The sequence below is a fragment of the Gambusia affinis genome, linkage group LG11 (assembly GCF_019740435.1).
Source record: "Gambusia affinis linkage group LG11, SWU_Gaff_1.0, whole genome shotgun sequence".
In the NCBI taxonomy this organism is placed as follows: Eukaryota; Metazoa; Chordata; class Actinopteri; order Cyprinodontiformes; family Poeciliidae; genus Gambusia; species Gambusia affinis.
Genome location: NC_057878.1, coordinates 9,914,951 through 9,929,777, shown reverse-complemented (window position 1 = coordinate 9,929,777; position 14,827 = coordinate 9,914,951). Strand labels below are relative to the sequence as shown.

At 40.7% G+C, this 14,827-nt stretch overlaps 2 protein-coding genes across 13 annotated transcripts in view; both read right to left on the bottom strand.

Annotated features, from left to right (window-relative positions):
• lmo7a (LIM domain 7a) overlaps positions 1 to 14,827 on the bottom strand; it is a 60,303-nt gene that overhangs the window by 18,161 nt on the left and 27,315 nt on the right. For 11 of the 12 annotated variants that reach the window (XM_044132639.1, XM_044132637.1, XM_044132638.1 and 8 more), the window contains exons 5-8: positions 12,490 to 12,520; positions 9,749 to 9,862; positions 7,793 to 8,009; positions 5,882 to 6,131 (exon numbers count right to left, since the gene is read on the bottom strand). In XM_044132639.1, the coding sequence (XP_043988574.1) occupies positions 5,882 to 6,131; positions 7,793 to 8,009; positions 9,749 to 9,862; positions 12,490 to 12,520 (612 nt within the window). Of the gene's footprint in view, positions 1 to 5,881; positions 6,132 to 6,646; positions 6,710 to 7,792; positions 8,010 to 9,748; positions 9,863 to 12,489; positions 12,521 to 14,827 lie in introns of those variants that run through there. The other variant, XM_044132640.1, reaches the window with a different exon arrangement.
• LOC122840333 (LIM domain only protein 7-like) lies at positions 10 to 5,273 on the bottom strand. The gene is made up of 3 exons (XM_044132641.1): positions 4,658 to 5,273; positions 3,700 to 3,846; positions 10 to 3,288 (listed from the first exon to the last, which is right to left on the bottom strand). The coding sequence occupies exons 1-3, from the start codon at positions 4,882 to 4,884 to the stop codon at positions 2,496 to 2,498; spliced, it is 1,167 nt and encodes a 388-aa protein (XP_043988576.1). The 5' UTR covers positions 4,885 to 5,273; the 3' UTR covers positions 10 to 2,495.

Here is a 14,827-nt window from a genome sequence, read left to right as displayed (position 1 = left end):
CTGGGGGAACCAGAGAGAATCACACACAACAAAAGTCACATTTCTGTAGGTTGGTTTTTTTTTTTTCCCCCACAGTGAGACTGACAGTACTTGGGTCAAGAGCTCGAGGCCAGGTGGAGACTCTTATTAAAACTCATTTGTATTTAAACCAGACACAAACATGAATCCGCTCGCAAAAGTCTAAAATTTGCAGCTGCCTGCCCGCAGAAGGTAAAGAGTGAAATAGCTGACTTGACAGTATGAATTATATGGGCAGTTGCCCAGGGAAGCATTAAAAAAGGGAGGCATGGGAACACCGGGTAAAACATATTACTTATCTGTCAAGTCTGCTATGAAAGTTTTCTATTGCAATGGATTGCTTTTTCTGTATGTTAAATAGATGAACCCTCATTCTGCTGAGAAAACAAAACAAAAAAACAGGCTAACCAGTGTTGTTTGTGCAGCGCTCTATGGAATATTTAATCACAAGCTATAATCTCAGATAATTTCCTTCATTTTAAAAGGCTTTAGTGGAGTGGAGAAAGCTTCCTAAGCTCCATTCATACAAGAACCAAAATTGACTCTACTGTATGGAGCTTTTTACTTAATAGAGGTGTGTTTGGATTTCCCTCTAAGCAACACATCCTCTCAACAGACTCCATGATGCAAACGTAACTTCACGCATGGCTGCAAAGTAAATCCAGATGGGCTTGACTCAGCTTAAATGGTTGCATTGTGTGCCCAGCCTGTGGTGAAAACCTTTGAGTCCTGCTCACCAAAAGAGCGTGCATGTCGCATGTACTTTCAGAGCCGTGGGGAATTTCTCCACCCGCCAATAAATGTTGGCGCACATTAAACTGCCTGACGTGTTGCAGTCGGGGGTGCTGTATTTAGTGTCTGCCCTGTCTTGCTGCTGCAATGCGAGTTTCGCATGTTGGCGTGAAGATCTTTTCAGCTGAAGAGGCGGCACTGAACTCGGGTCAGATTCATGGTTTGGGGATAAATTCAACTGGCTCCAAAGCAAAGTCATGTAGTCGTTTCTTTTATTTTATTAAGCAGAAATATATAGATTTACAATTTACAGGCAAATTCAGACTTTCAAGAAAACAAACTAAAGATGAAAATATATGGGACCAGTTTGCTCATGAAATCCTTTCCGGTCAAGAAGTTTGGGGTTTTTGTTCACACCCACACGCAGGAGCAGTATGTTCATTGCACAACCGGGGAGTTCACGCTGAAGGAAAACAACATGCACCTCTGAACCGTAACCCTCTTCAAATAATAAAGTATTAATTCTAAAAATAAGAGGAAACAAAATTGAAACTACTCATGGACAAGGGAGACAAATATTTTAAAAAATATTCCATCATATCATTGCTTTGGTTTAAAACCCTTTTAACAAGATGCCATTACTCCACACTGCTGGTCAGCTGGCTGAAAGAGGACTGCGCTAACAAGATGCATCTGTCAGTGTAAATATTTTCAACCCCAAAAGCCACAAAGTCAGTCTCTCATGATATTCTAAAACTACAGGTAAGCTATGAGCAGCTTACTGTCAAAAACATATTATCAGCAAAAAAAGTGATAATTTTTGCCATTCCAAATATAATAAAGCTAGTAACACAAATACCTTTTCAATAATGTGATAAAGTCTTTAATATCCAATAATAAACTGCTATATTGCCATTAACAAAAAAAACCAAAACGTTTTCACCTCTTTGGTTCAGAATTAAAAACTCATTTTAAATGTAATCACTGCAGTGGATAGTCATATAATGCATAAAAAGCCCTGTGTTTCTTGGAACTACAACAATAAAGTAATAACTTAATCAACTGAATTATTGACAAAATGTTGTTATCCTGAAAGACCTAAACCTTTCTTACATTATTGGAAAAATACTGCATTATTCCCTATGAGCTGATTGCCAAACTAATTAAACAGCTGATATAAGTTAGATCCATTCCTGCTACTCTATAACGACAAACACGCATACAATTCTGGGCAATAAGCACAAATTACTATTAACTTGAAAAAAAAATTAGCTAAATGTAGTTGGTATACATTACTGTATTTTTGCTTAAGTCAGTGTGTCAAAAGAAAAATGCAAGAGCATATTATTGGATTATGACCAATATTAATTACTACAGCAATAACATGGTGGAATTTAACCAGTTAGATTATTTTGTGTCTTTTCGTTTCAACTTTCTTGTACAAATACCGTCAGACTGCATTTTCACTCAAAGTCACCAAACAGTGACAACGTGATATCAGCCCATGCCAAGAACTAAATACATTTTATACAGCAAATGTCATTATATCTCCTTCTATGTGGCTTGTAGCAACATGTTGTAAAGTGACCCAGTGAAATAAAAGAAGCAGCTTTTCATTTTAAACAAGAACACGACTGGATAAAAGTTCAACCTCCGACTGATTCCACATCCATCAAAACTCATGTATCATCTGACACAGGGGTAGTAAATGGTACACAGATCAGAAGTTTTACATCAATCTGCTTCTACACCTTCAGAGCCACTAGTCTCTCCAACAAAAGCTTCCTCTTGTATCTTAGCTGAGAGGCTTCTCTGATTGCCTGCCACCTCTGCAGGTCGCCTTCGCTACAGGAGGAAGGTACGGAGGGAGTCATGCGACCGGCCAACGGGCCTCTCGGCTGACTATAATCGGAACAATCTCGCAGCTTCCGAACCAGCATGTCATCCTTTTCTGGCTGGAGCTCATTCTCAGCTTTATCCTGCTCAGCTGCGGTCGCTTCCTGAGTCAGAGGGCAGGGGGCGCAGAGGAGTCTGGCTTTGAGATCAGCTGGCAGGGCCCAGGGCTCCGGGACGTGCATGGGGGCGTAGTTGTCTGGGGCCCCTGAAAGTGCTCGCTGCCTCTGAGTTTTCTCCCTGCGATAAACAACATCGTCCTGCTCAATGTCTGGAAAATCATCTTCCTCTGCGTCTCCGTGAAGGTGTTGCCGTGTGACTATATTGAGCTGCGGCTCAGACGAGTGGAGTCTGCGCTTGGCGGGGAGCCGAGTCTTGAACGCGGCCAAGTCCGCGTTGGACTGAAACGACAGGGTCCGCCTGGCGAACATGTCATCGTTCTCCAGGTCCGGGTCAATGCTTTCATAGTCAATGGGGTCCGGTGGCTCTCTGGGGTCTTCGCGCCCCAGAAGCGGCCACTTCTCACATTTGACCAGTCTGGGACCTGAGGTGGGGTCCACGGGGGCAAACATCAGAGGAGGGATCTCTAAAAGAGGGGGCTCTATCTTGGGGAGTTGTGGGGGAGGGTGTGCTTGGACATGAGGACTGCAGGGTGAGCAGAAGGAGAGAAAAGGATAGAAAGATGATGAGCGCATGCATGGGACCTGGATCGAGGTGCAGGAAAAGGTGGAAAGGGGACATTTGACTCAAACAGATGCTGATCAAAAGAGGTTTTTACTAGGAAATGTACACAACTGCGAAATAATACCAATGCAAGTTGATTGCAAAACTGGGTAGAAGCTATAATAAATTTAAAATACAACTATAACTCAGCCTACTTCCAAAAAAAGGGAAGCAAACTCCTTGTTAGAGCTTGTTAATGCAACCCCAGCAGCTCAACTATTAGTCGATTAGAAAGCAGCTTAAATCAATCCAGCCCCATATGGAGTAGTGTTCCTTTAAAATGCGATGCTTTAAAGCGAACTCGCATCGTCACAGTCGTGCAGCTGTATCGACCTTTTCCTGACAACAAGGGTGGTTTGAGCTGGGGTCTCGTGTTTGTGGGAGTGGGAGGGGGAGGTTGCAGAAGAAGGGGGAGCAGAAGAGAACCAAGGACCAATGCCGCCCTCTGAGTCGTCGGACGAAGAGCCGGACCTCTGACGGCTACAGCCGAGAAGAGCAGGAAGAGAGAGGGACAGAGGAGATTAGAACAGAGCAGAGGGCGTCCAATCACAGGATAAAAGTAGGACTCATAGGAGTCGGGAAGTTGTACTGCAAAGAAATGTGTTAAATAAATAAGAATTATTTTGTATTAGCATGCAGTTAGTAAGAGAAAACTAAGCAAGAAGAAAACAAACAGCAATATGACTTACACCTTGCTGAAGTCTTCATACCCCTTGAACTTTATCACTTTTTATCCCATCCCACACCATGATATTACCACCACCATCATTCACTGTGGAGATGGTGTTTTTATTGGTGTGTGCTACAGTTAGAAGGAGAGGAACACAGATGTTGCACTTCGGGGTCCTGCACCAATGCTACTCAATGGTATATGTGTCAAACTCAATGACTGCGGCCCATCAGGTCCACAGTCATTTGTGATATTATTTCATCAGTCAAATCAAAACAGTTTTTATCTGTTTTTACAGTCCATCACTCCCAGCTCTTTGAGGAGCTTCACGATCTTGATATGTCCCAAAGTTCGAAATGAGTTTGACACCCCTGCTGTGTACTGATTAGGTGGTTTAATTAGATTTTATTTAGGTGTGTCAGAGTAAAGTGGGCCAAACGTAAACCCAAGCACACACAAACTAAAAGTTTACGGTTGTATAGACAGAAGGTGGAAAAAGTTCAAGAAGTATGAATACTCTTGCAAAGCATTGGGTAAGCTGAGGTGTAGCTAACATGTTACTATTCCCTGTTGCATTTTGGTCCCCAGTAATGCCACACACACCGTCACCCCCTCACGCACCTGAAGCCTTGCATCTCCTTGTACCAGGGCCTCCTCTGAGAGCCCAGTTTGATCTTCTGTATATGAATGTCTTCTTCGGGCGTCCAGAACTTTGGTAAGAACTTGTTATAAGATACGCTGCTCGCCCGCTGAGGTTTGGTGCCTATCTTACGGGCATAGAGATCGTCCTGGACAGGATCGGCATAGCCCACCTCATCATCATCGTCCTCTTCAGAATCATCGCACATATACCTGAACAGGCTGTCAGAGCACACGCCCCGCCGGTGGTCCACCCTCACGTAGCTGCGGTCGAGGGACTGCGTTTTCCTGCTTCTGCTGCTCAAAGGAGACAGCCAACCACAAGTGCCAAATTAAAAAAATCACTCGTTGCAGGAACCAAGCTCACAAAAGTCACGCAAAAAAAAGCACAGCAGCCTCAAACCAAATGATGTAAGGATTAGGAAACCCAAGCAAGCTCAAGGCAAACTGAGAAACCAATTTTAGGCCCTATGCCAAAAAAAAAACAGCAAAAAAAAAAAAATCAAATTCCAACTCAAAGCCCAAAATCTTTTTTAGGAGGAACAAACATGGTTTTACTGCAGCTTGAATCTGTCAATCACTCAAAAAAATCCATCAAACTAAAGTGTTTGAAGCCGTGTTAGAGGCAGAATACGTTGGGTAAAGATGTTGCTCATGGCTGCAATAAACCATGCAAACTGAGAGGAAGAGGAGCACTGGGTTTTATCTCTCATCACACAGGCACATCCACACTGCATCTTCACGTTCTCTGACCTGTCGCAGGTCACGTTTGGCTGAGTGGGGGAAACAGTAACCTTAGGCCAGGGGCCGCCTTTACCCCAACCCCCTTGTCCCCTTGCTGAGGGGCTGACAGGCACGGCAAAGTTGGTGGGAGGAGCAGGGGAGGGACTGTGGAATCGTCTGCTTGCCAGATCGTCCAGGACGAGATCGGGGTCCGGTCGGTCTGGGTCCGAGTCACTTCCGCTCTCTGAGCCGTATTCCCAGCGGGGATGAGCTGATGGTAAGGCGCTCTGGGGGACATGGCTGCCGCCATAACCAGGAGCGGAAATCCTTTCATGACTAGGATCGCCATCCCACAGCATAAAAATTAAAAACACATGCAACCATGCTAACACTCTTGTGAACTTTTGGCAACTAAACAAGCCAAATATTTCACCAACATGAACTAAATAAGGAACAGCACCTTTAAGTGGATAAATAATGTACCTGGTGAGTGTGGCTTCATCTTCTGCAAAGCTGGAGCTGGCCCAGCTACGCCGGCTGTCCTCGTTGCGCTCAGCCCGTTTCTTCCTCAGCGGAGCCGGCACGTAGCCCGACTGCTTGTCTTTAGTGGGCAGGAACTGGTTAAACTGGGCGCTGGCTTTAGGCGTGATGACTAGTGACCTGCGGTAGCTGAGGCTGTTCTTGTTGTCAGCCATCCTGAAGATGGAGTCTGCCTCGGTGTCGCTGCAACAACCTGGACCGAGAACCAGGACGGGATCAAGAACCGGTGCGAGACAGAAGGAGGGAAAAGAGAAGGAGACAAACAAAGCCAGGATGTAGAAAAGAGTGAGGTTTGTGTGTGTGTTTTGGAGTGACTTTGGAGGAGTAACTGAGGGGTGCAGGGTGGGGAACAGAGGCCTTTTCATTTACAAGCTGCTGTGGACGGCTGTGGAATGTCTCACTGTCCCCAGTTACACAAAAGAACTGCTGGGTAGCACAAACGTCCATTACCAGAGAATCCGTGTCAAAGTTTATTACTTTGATATTCTACAATAAAAATTTAAAAAAACTTTCACAAGCCTACCACTAGATGGCAATAGACGTTTGTTTTCACAAATGGGAGCCAGCTTTCCAAGACAGTGGGTCTTCCCAGTTCACAAATATTTGAATGTTCAGACAGATGAAATGGATTTGAAATATTGTGGCAAACACACAAGATAAGAAGGTCTAGACCAGGGGTTCTTTTGCTTTTAAGAAAATAAATATTACCTCACGAAATAAGGGGAGTTCCAAGTTGTATGTAATCCAAACCTTTTAAAAACAGTACAAGAGCTGCAGCAAGCAAGAAAGAGAGAAACAACAAAAAAAGAGAGAGAAAGAGTAAGAAAGGAAGAGCGAAGCAAACAAACACAAATAAAGAAATAAAGAAGAAATGCCCTCTGAAGTGAGAATTGAAACAGTCAAAGACAGATTTTGGTAATAGGTAAACCAATTCAACCTAAAAATCCAACATGGCCGATAATTGTTCAAGCTGCTTCAGTTTTTACTTTTGGTAGCTTATTTCTTAATGAACAAACAAAACAAAATAAAAAACCTCTATGTCCCAAGATTTTTCTTTAGTGCTTGAATGGAAACATTGCAGAAGGATGCATTGCAGTTTATTGTGAACACTAAGGAAAGACAAGGCAGGGTAATTTTATTTATATAGCACAGTTTCAGCAACAAGGCAGTTCAAAGTTCTGCAGTAACTAGCCAATGAACGGTCAATGAGAACAACAGTTACTGGTTTCATCCAGAGGAACAAAAGACACAAGACAAGTAGACACCAGCACTTGTTTGTGGTTCATTTTCTTGGAGTTTTTATTTTTAAATATTCTCAACTGCACTTCCTCTGTGAGAACTGCTTTTTTGAAACAAATATCAAAGTGCACAAAGCACTGTGGTCACACCATATTTTTATTTTTTATTTTTCCCCCACCAGGGGGTCCTTTTTGTGGGCTTTAGTGTCCCTTTTATCATAGTAGGCTGACAGGAAAGGAGGAAGGAGAGGGGGAAGACATGCGACAAATGTCGTCGGGTCTGGGAATCGAACCCGCGACGGCTGCGTCGAAGACTGAAGGCCTCCAAACGTGGGGCGCGCTAACCTCTACGCCACCGGAGCACACCCCGTCACACCATATTTTCGTCTGTTTGGGGTGTATTCACTCTATGCTAGTACTATTTAACTTATAAATAGTTCACGGTCAGAGTACCACAAGTGGTATTTGGACCACAGTTTGGGAGGTATGGATCTAGAGACTCAGTGATTACCTCGACTATTTAGAGTGAAAGTCAGATTTAAAAAGCAAAATCCAGTCAATTTAGTGGACGAACGACACAAAGGTAAGGGAAAGTGGTTTAAATCATCTACTGTACCCTCACTGCTGCCTTTCAGAGTGGCGTCAGATGAGATGCTGTGGGGTCTCGAGCCCAGCGAGTCCAAACTGTCCAACGAGTCGTCCCTCCTGTGTCCTCCTCCTCCGCCTCCACCTCCTCTCAGAGAATAGATCTCCTCTCGCTCAGAGTACCAACTGTCTCCAAAACCACTGTCTCGAACGCTGGAGCCCTTCTGACTGTTTGATTCCTGCAGAGCCTTTCATACATACATAAACACACTGAGTCAGTCACACATTTGATGATAATAGGGTGCCAGTTATAATATTTAGCTTCTCTGTTACAGTCCATCGGGAACCCTGGTTCATCTGATTAAAATTTTGAACCATTCAAGAGGCTTCCAGTACAGACAATCTAAGTGTATTGTGGAGTTTAGTAGGTAGACGTTTCAAAGTTAGGTATTTGGCCTTTGGCTAACATCTGCAATCTCAAATCAAATCAACATCCAGACAACAAAAACTTGGTAACAATGTGGACTTCAAATAGGACTATGACACCAAACATACATCAAAATTGTTGTCGGAACAGATAAAGAGGACTAACGTTAAGTTTTGCCGTTGACCGAAAGGGTACTGAATGAGAACGAAGCCTCTGCTATCAACTCAAGTTCCAACTCAACTAAAATTGGCAGTTGTCCTCATGGACAAAGGGTTCGTGGCTAAAGAAGACAAAGCTTGATCTGTATGGACTCAATGACATAAACGACCGCAAATCGACATTTAAACTGGCTTGAACTACTAAAGCAGGCTAACACTAACCTTCTCTTCCCAAAGAGCTAACCTAAAGCCCCTGAAAACTAATGTACCCTGTTTAATAGCCCAGTCAGTGGCAGGAAACCATCTGCTTTAAATTAACTCTTCATTAAATAGAAAGAGTGGTAAAATATCAAGCTAAAAAAGGAAAAGAAGAAACATCAACACGAATTAAAAGCTTCAGAAGTACTTAAACCAAAAATGACTGTATGCAAACAGACAGATATAATGTGGGTGCTTAATACCTTTTTTATGCCTAAACACACAGTCAGTAACACATCTACATGACACTGGGCCACTTCTAATATTTAGCTCCTTTGTGTGTGTAAAGGGGCGGAGGTGTGCGAGATCTCCCAGGTAGATCTTAAAGTCTGGGTTGACTTGGTTACTGTAAACATACAATGAGTTATAATGGGTGACGGATGGGGAAATCTACATCGAAAAGCATCATTATTTCTTCCTCCCTGCCATCTCTGTCAAAACAAACTTCATCCCCACACCCTTAATGACTGTGTTTACTACAAGACGAGAACGTCACCGCACACAAACACATAAAAGCCTCTTTAAACACGAGGGCACCAAACAAGCCAAAACGTGTCAGACGATTTCAAGAGAAAGACGGTTTTCTGATCTGTAATCCTCCGAATCCTGCCAGACAATACAGGTCGACAAATTAAACCCAGGCAAACCTCGAGAGCCACTGAACTCGGATTAATGTGGCTAAATGTACAAAATGTGCCCTGACTAACTCCTATTACCAAAAATCCCTGGAGTGAACTGGATTACAGAGGGCTCAGCACACAAGCTATAAATCCACGCGAAACACAAGGTGCCAAGTTCAACACTGGCACAGGCAGAACGGGAGGGATGGAATGCCTCTCTCAGGAAAAGAAGTGGCTATTTTAACATGTGAACTATGCGTGCCGCGTTGTAAACACGACGAAAATAGCTGAGTCAAGGGATCAGGTCACTTATGACTTAACCCAATGCTGGTTTCACCGCCCACCAGAGCGCGGCCCCCTCGGGCCGTCTGTGGCCGTCCTCACGCATAGTCCACATACCAGGGAGGATACACAAATGTACTGAGCAGTGACTGTAAAAGAGGATTTCAATATACGCTGACAACAAAGCTTTAAACAGGTCATAGAGCCCAGAGGTATAATTACACCTTCAAAAAGGAATTCACCTTGTATAGTGCAGTGCCTAATAATCCCTCGAAGGCCTTGAAATTTAGGTAAGGTCCATCATAGAAACGATCACTCTGAGCTCTCCTACCCAGCCAGTAAATGGTGATTAAAACCTGGAGACAAAAAAAAAAAAAAAAAAAGACAGTAAATAAAAAATGGCAGAAAGCAAAATTTAATTGCCATCAGAGAATATACCGCTCTGGAAAAAAATTAAGAGACCACTTAAAACGATCAGTTTCTCCAATTTTACTTTTTACAGGTAAATGTTTGAGTAAGATGAACATTGTTCTTTTGCTCTACGAACTACTGACAACATGTCTCTGAAATTCCAAGTAAAAATTTTGTATTTATTTGTAGAGAATGGGAAATTGTCAAATACTTTCAGACTTCAAATGATGCAAAGAAAACCAGTTCATATTCATTTAGAAACAACAATACTAAAGTTTTAACTCGGGAGTGTTCAGAAATTAATATTTGGCGTTATGACCATGAGGTTTTCAATGGGATTCAGTGCAATGGTCTCTTATTTTTTTTCCATAGATGAATATTTATCAAGCAATTGCACCACTTTCACCCCCTAGTGGTGATTGATTTATGCTGTGCTAAGGTAGGTGATTGTTCTGGTCTGATTTCTAGGCTCATTTAGAAAACAGCACATCATAAAGCCATACAGCTAAGTATACAGTTTCTCCAACAAATAAGTACACATCAACAGCCTCCTACATTTAATGGGATTCTCAGTGACGTGTAAGATTAAACCCCAAGTGAGGTCTTCTGTGACATTTGAGGACAAATTCAAAATACACATAGACAAAATTGACATAGGGAGATTTTGCAACTTAGCTCAAAACATTTTGACAAACATCCATCAAAACAGATTCATGAAACACATCTTTATAGTGTTTCCACTATTGTCTCGTATCTGTGTTTATATAGGATGTGGGAAATCGTTGCAGTTGTTAAATATGCACATTTTTACTTTTTTAGATAATCAGACCTCCTGCTGAGCTGTCTTTTCGTATTAATATACTGCACTTTATTTAATTTTGCTTTGAATTTTCTTCTTGTTTTGGATTTTCTTTTGTATTGTGGAACACAAATGCATACCAGAGATTTTGGTAAACAATAAGCATTCATATCTTGTCCAATCATGCATAAAATTATTTCCAATTGTTTATTTATTTATTTTGGCAACTTGTAATTGCAGATGCAGAAAAAAAAAATCAGCTGGTGACCAAAAGTTTCAGCTTGACCGGGCCTGAACAGTAACTGCTTTGTCAGAAATAAAGGAATAAAATATTTTTTCCCTTCAGTAAACATTAAGCCCTTCCAGGTCATGCAGACAGTCTCTCTTCAGTGTGGGTGTTGTGACTGAAGAAAGAATTCTCAAAGTTAACCTTACCAAAGTTAGCTTGTTAGCATGAACAAAATACTCCAATGTTGATTGTTTTCATGCTTTTGAGCTTTAGGGATTTGTCTGTCATGCTGTTTGGCAGATTTGAAAAATATTAGCAGATTTTTTGAAGATTGAAATCAGCATCAACACTCTTTAGGGAGTATGCTTTTGTTTACAGTTGGTAAATGCTAACCAAGCTAATTGTTTATGACTTAAAAAGTCAGCTCTTTAATCATTTCATTTATTTGCCTTTCAAAATAGTAACAAAAACATTGTTGTTGTTGTTTTGTTTTTTTTGCAGTGATTCCTTACCACTGCTACAAACAAATAATCAATCATGCATTGAGTCAGGAAGTCTAGGAAAAATACTTTGAACACTGATAAACAGAGAATGAGAATCAGCTAAAACACTTATCTTCAGGTCAAAGCTTTACTGGAGGTCAAAAATCTGTTCAGTCCACATCTACCTTAACTTGTCCAAGAACAGTGGATAAAAATGGGTTTTTAAATATCTTCCTTTTGCCTTTTGTTCTTTCAACTATTTGAATGAATGAAACTGTTATTTTGAACATAAGAGCTAAAATTTTAGCTACCAAATAGAAAAGTAAGCAGGTGAACAAAAACATCCTAATGATGTGTTGTAATATTTAATGCAAAATGTGCTAAATGTAAAATAGAACTACAACTATGACTTATCCAAAAGAGAGCAGAAGAAATCAAATGCTTATTAGGCACATGCCCGTTTAATCTAATCTTATATAGACTATGTACCATAAGACACAGTGTTTACCATTTACTTACATTTCAATCTATCCCTTGTCAGGCATGTTATGGTTCTAGTATAAACCTTCTTTGTTGATTGTTCTAGTATGATTTGTGCGGTGAGGTAAAATGGGCAGCACCTTTGCATTACTAGAAATGCTTTTCTGTGTTTTACACAGCAGAAGAGGCAGTTGAACCTTATTGTTGTGGAAATGACAATTGCATTTAAAAACTGTATTCTATTGCAATTATTTGTATTTATGTAATTAACCGTGTAAGAGGAAGGATCATTGGCGTTAGTATTCGGTTTTACTTGGCACTCCATTTAATTAATAGACTCTGTCTCTATTGGTCAGCATTTTTCACAGAGTTATTTATTAACAAGCAGTGATTCTGTGTTCTCTATCATTTGTAAAACATATCAAATATAACAGAAGAAATGAACGAGGAGTGATATGCGTTAGAAACCATAATTTCATGTTGTCACTGACAGGACCGTACCTGAAATAAATCAAGCTCTACCTTTTATAATTACCTAATAATTCACAGACTGACAAGATGATTTATGAGAAGACAACTCACATTTTGCAGCCTCCTGTTTGTCTCTTGATGCCTGTGTGGGAAAAGAGCAGAAAGGAGAGATGTTTGTGTAAAACTGCAAATGACAATAAAAGAACAGAGGGCATCACTGTGAGCTTTATGTAAGCTGGGCAGTGAAAGAGCTGGAAGCAGAGAGCACAATCCTGCCTCCTGTCAGCCCTCCGTACAACAACACGCAGAGGCAGAGAGAAAAACAAACATCATTTCTGATATGGAAAAAAAAAATCAATAACATCAAAGCACACCAGAAACTGATCTTTTTTTTAAGCTTTCGAATATGTAGAACAAACAATAAGCTACTCGAAACATTTGTTTAACTTTAGAGAGGGATTCTTGATTGTCATTTTTATGGGAATAAAACTAAACATGGTAACATGATATAAAGCGCAGCCCTGCTGTGGGAGAATGAACTCTCTGAAGAATTAGCTGAGCTCTTTCTCTCTTTTCGTGGCTCAGAAGTCTGGCCTGACTGTCAGTAAATCACCTAAAAGGGAAAAATTTGAGTTCCTGTGGAGACGAAAACAAAACCCACAGTGTCATCCTGGAAGCCCTGTATAACTCTCACCTTTGTGCGTTTCATGTCTGCCTGTCACTTAAGGTGACAGATGGGTCGGTATTGCTGCTGATCACTGAAGAGTGATCAGCAGCAGCAACAGATGCAACAATGAGAAATGATTTACAGCCTTGCTTCCATCTCTGCTGCGACCAACACATTCCTGATTTAATGCAGTTGTGCTGATAATAGCTAATAAGCAGACTATGTGCCTTAGAGGCCATAATGACAAAGTAATGTAAAATTCAAATAACACCCTCAAGTATGTCGAGTGATAAATGCTTGCTATTATGATTCAACCCCTGCCAAAAAATAAATAAATACTTCCTGATTATTAATATTTTTGGAATCATCGCCGTAATGTTTACAGTAGGTGTTTCAACAACAGGCAGCTTCATATTCAACTTCTGAGCTGAAAAGGCTTCCTTTTATAACCTAATAACTAAGATTTAAAAAAATTCACATTTGTGAATATGACTTTCTCAGTTGTCTGCATCGTTGTTTCACAACCAAGAATTAGTTGTGACAAGTTTGAGTTTAAGAAAAACAACAGTCATTTTTTTAAATAAGTGCTGACAGGAATTTAAGACAAATAAATCCTCTGCTGCCCCACTAACACTGCTGAAGATCTTTAAAGTAGAAAGTACACAAAGTATTCGAAGGGACAGCCCCACCTTCAAAAATCTAACTATAAACGATCTGCACCTCATTGTAAAAATAAAAAATAAATAAATAAATAAATCAAGTTGGTAAACAGGTAAAATATGTTGGCAGGAAAGTGCTGAGAAAAAGCAGCAGAATTTAGGAAAAAATATTTTCACTAGAGTGTGTTTAGGTGTCGTGTTACAGCTAGTGGCACGAGAGTTATTTATCGTCAAACGGATAGAAAGGACAAAATTTAACACCAGCAAATTCTCAAAGCAAACAAGGTGCTGTAACCATGGGATAATAATCCCAAACACACCTTAATCTCACTCAACAACAGAGCAGAGGGCAACATGGGAGACAAAGATCACATAACTGAAAGTCTGTTTTCTGCACCCAAAGCAAAGTGAGATATGAATGCAAACACATTTACTATTATTATTATTATTATTATTATTATTATTATTATTATTATTATTATTATTATTATTATTATTATTATCATTATGTGTCATCAGTACGTTTAAATCTTTTGGAAACTGCAAGAAGGATTTCTGCTGAAACTAAGTGCAACTATTTACCATAGAATTATTGACAAAGCACAGCTATAAGTACAGACAAAAATATTTTTATATGAATGTGGGGACAATTTCACAAGTTTCTCACTAACCTAGTCCGATGGTGAACCCTGGTAGCACTCAACACACCGGCCAACAAATCTTCAACTTTGTTCCTACAATTAGCCAATAATAACTCAACATGTGCAGAGGCACTAATAAATATTTGGCATAGAGTAGATATCCAGAAGCCTTAAAAATGCCATTTGCTTATTTTTTTAAAAAGCAATAATTCATGTCAAAACTGCTACTTTTCTAGCTTCCTGCAGCAGCAAGCTGAGCAGCAGGGCAAACATCAGTTTGTCGTTAAGAAGCAGTGTTGTTTTTGTTTTATTTCTCCCTTCATAACACTACTACTGCCAACATCTGCGCCGGCGTGACAGCATTTTTCTTTGAGCGTTCTATTGTACTATAGTAAAGATTCTAATAAGTTTGTGAGCCCAAAGGTGAGCACGGCAGACATGCATTTAAAACTACCTGCTTAGGTGGTTAAACTATTTTGCTT

Bases quoted from the DNA above. Each gene is read 5' to 3' on its own strand.
- LOC122840333 (XM_044132641.1), bottom strand. From the start codon at position 4,884: ATGTGCGATGATTCTGAAGAGGACGATGATGATGAGGTGGGCTATGCC. The intron at 3,847-4,657 runs GTGCGTGAGGGG...TCTCGGCTGTAG, and splicing joins AAGGAGATGCAAGGCTTCAG to CCGTCAGAGGTCCGGCTCTT. The intron at 3,289-3,699 runs GTCGATACAGCT...CTCACCCTGCAG, and splicing joins ACCCTTGTTGTCAGGAAAAG to TCCTCATGTCCAAGCACACC.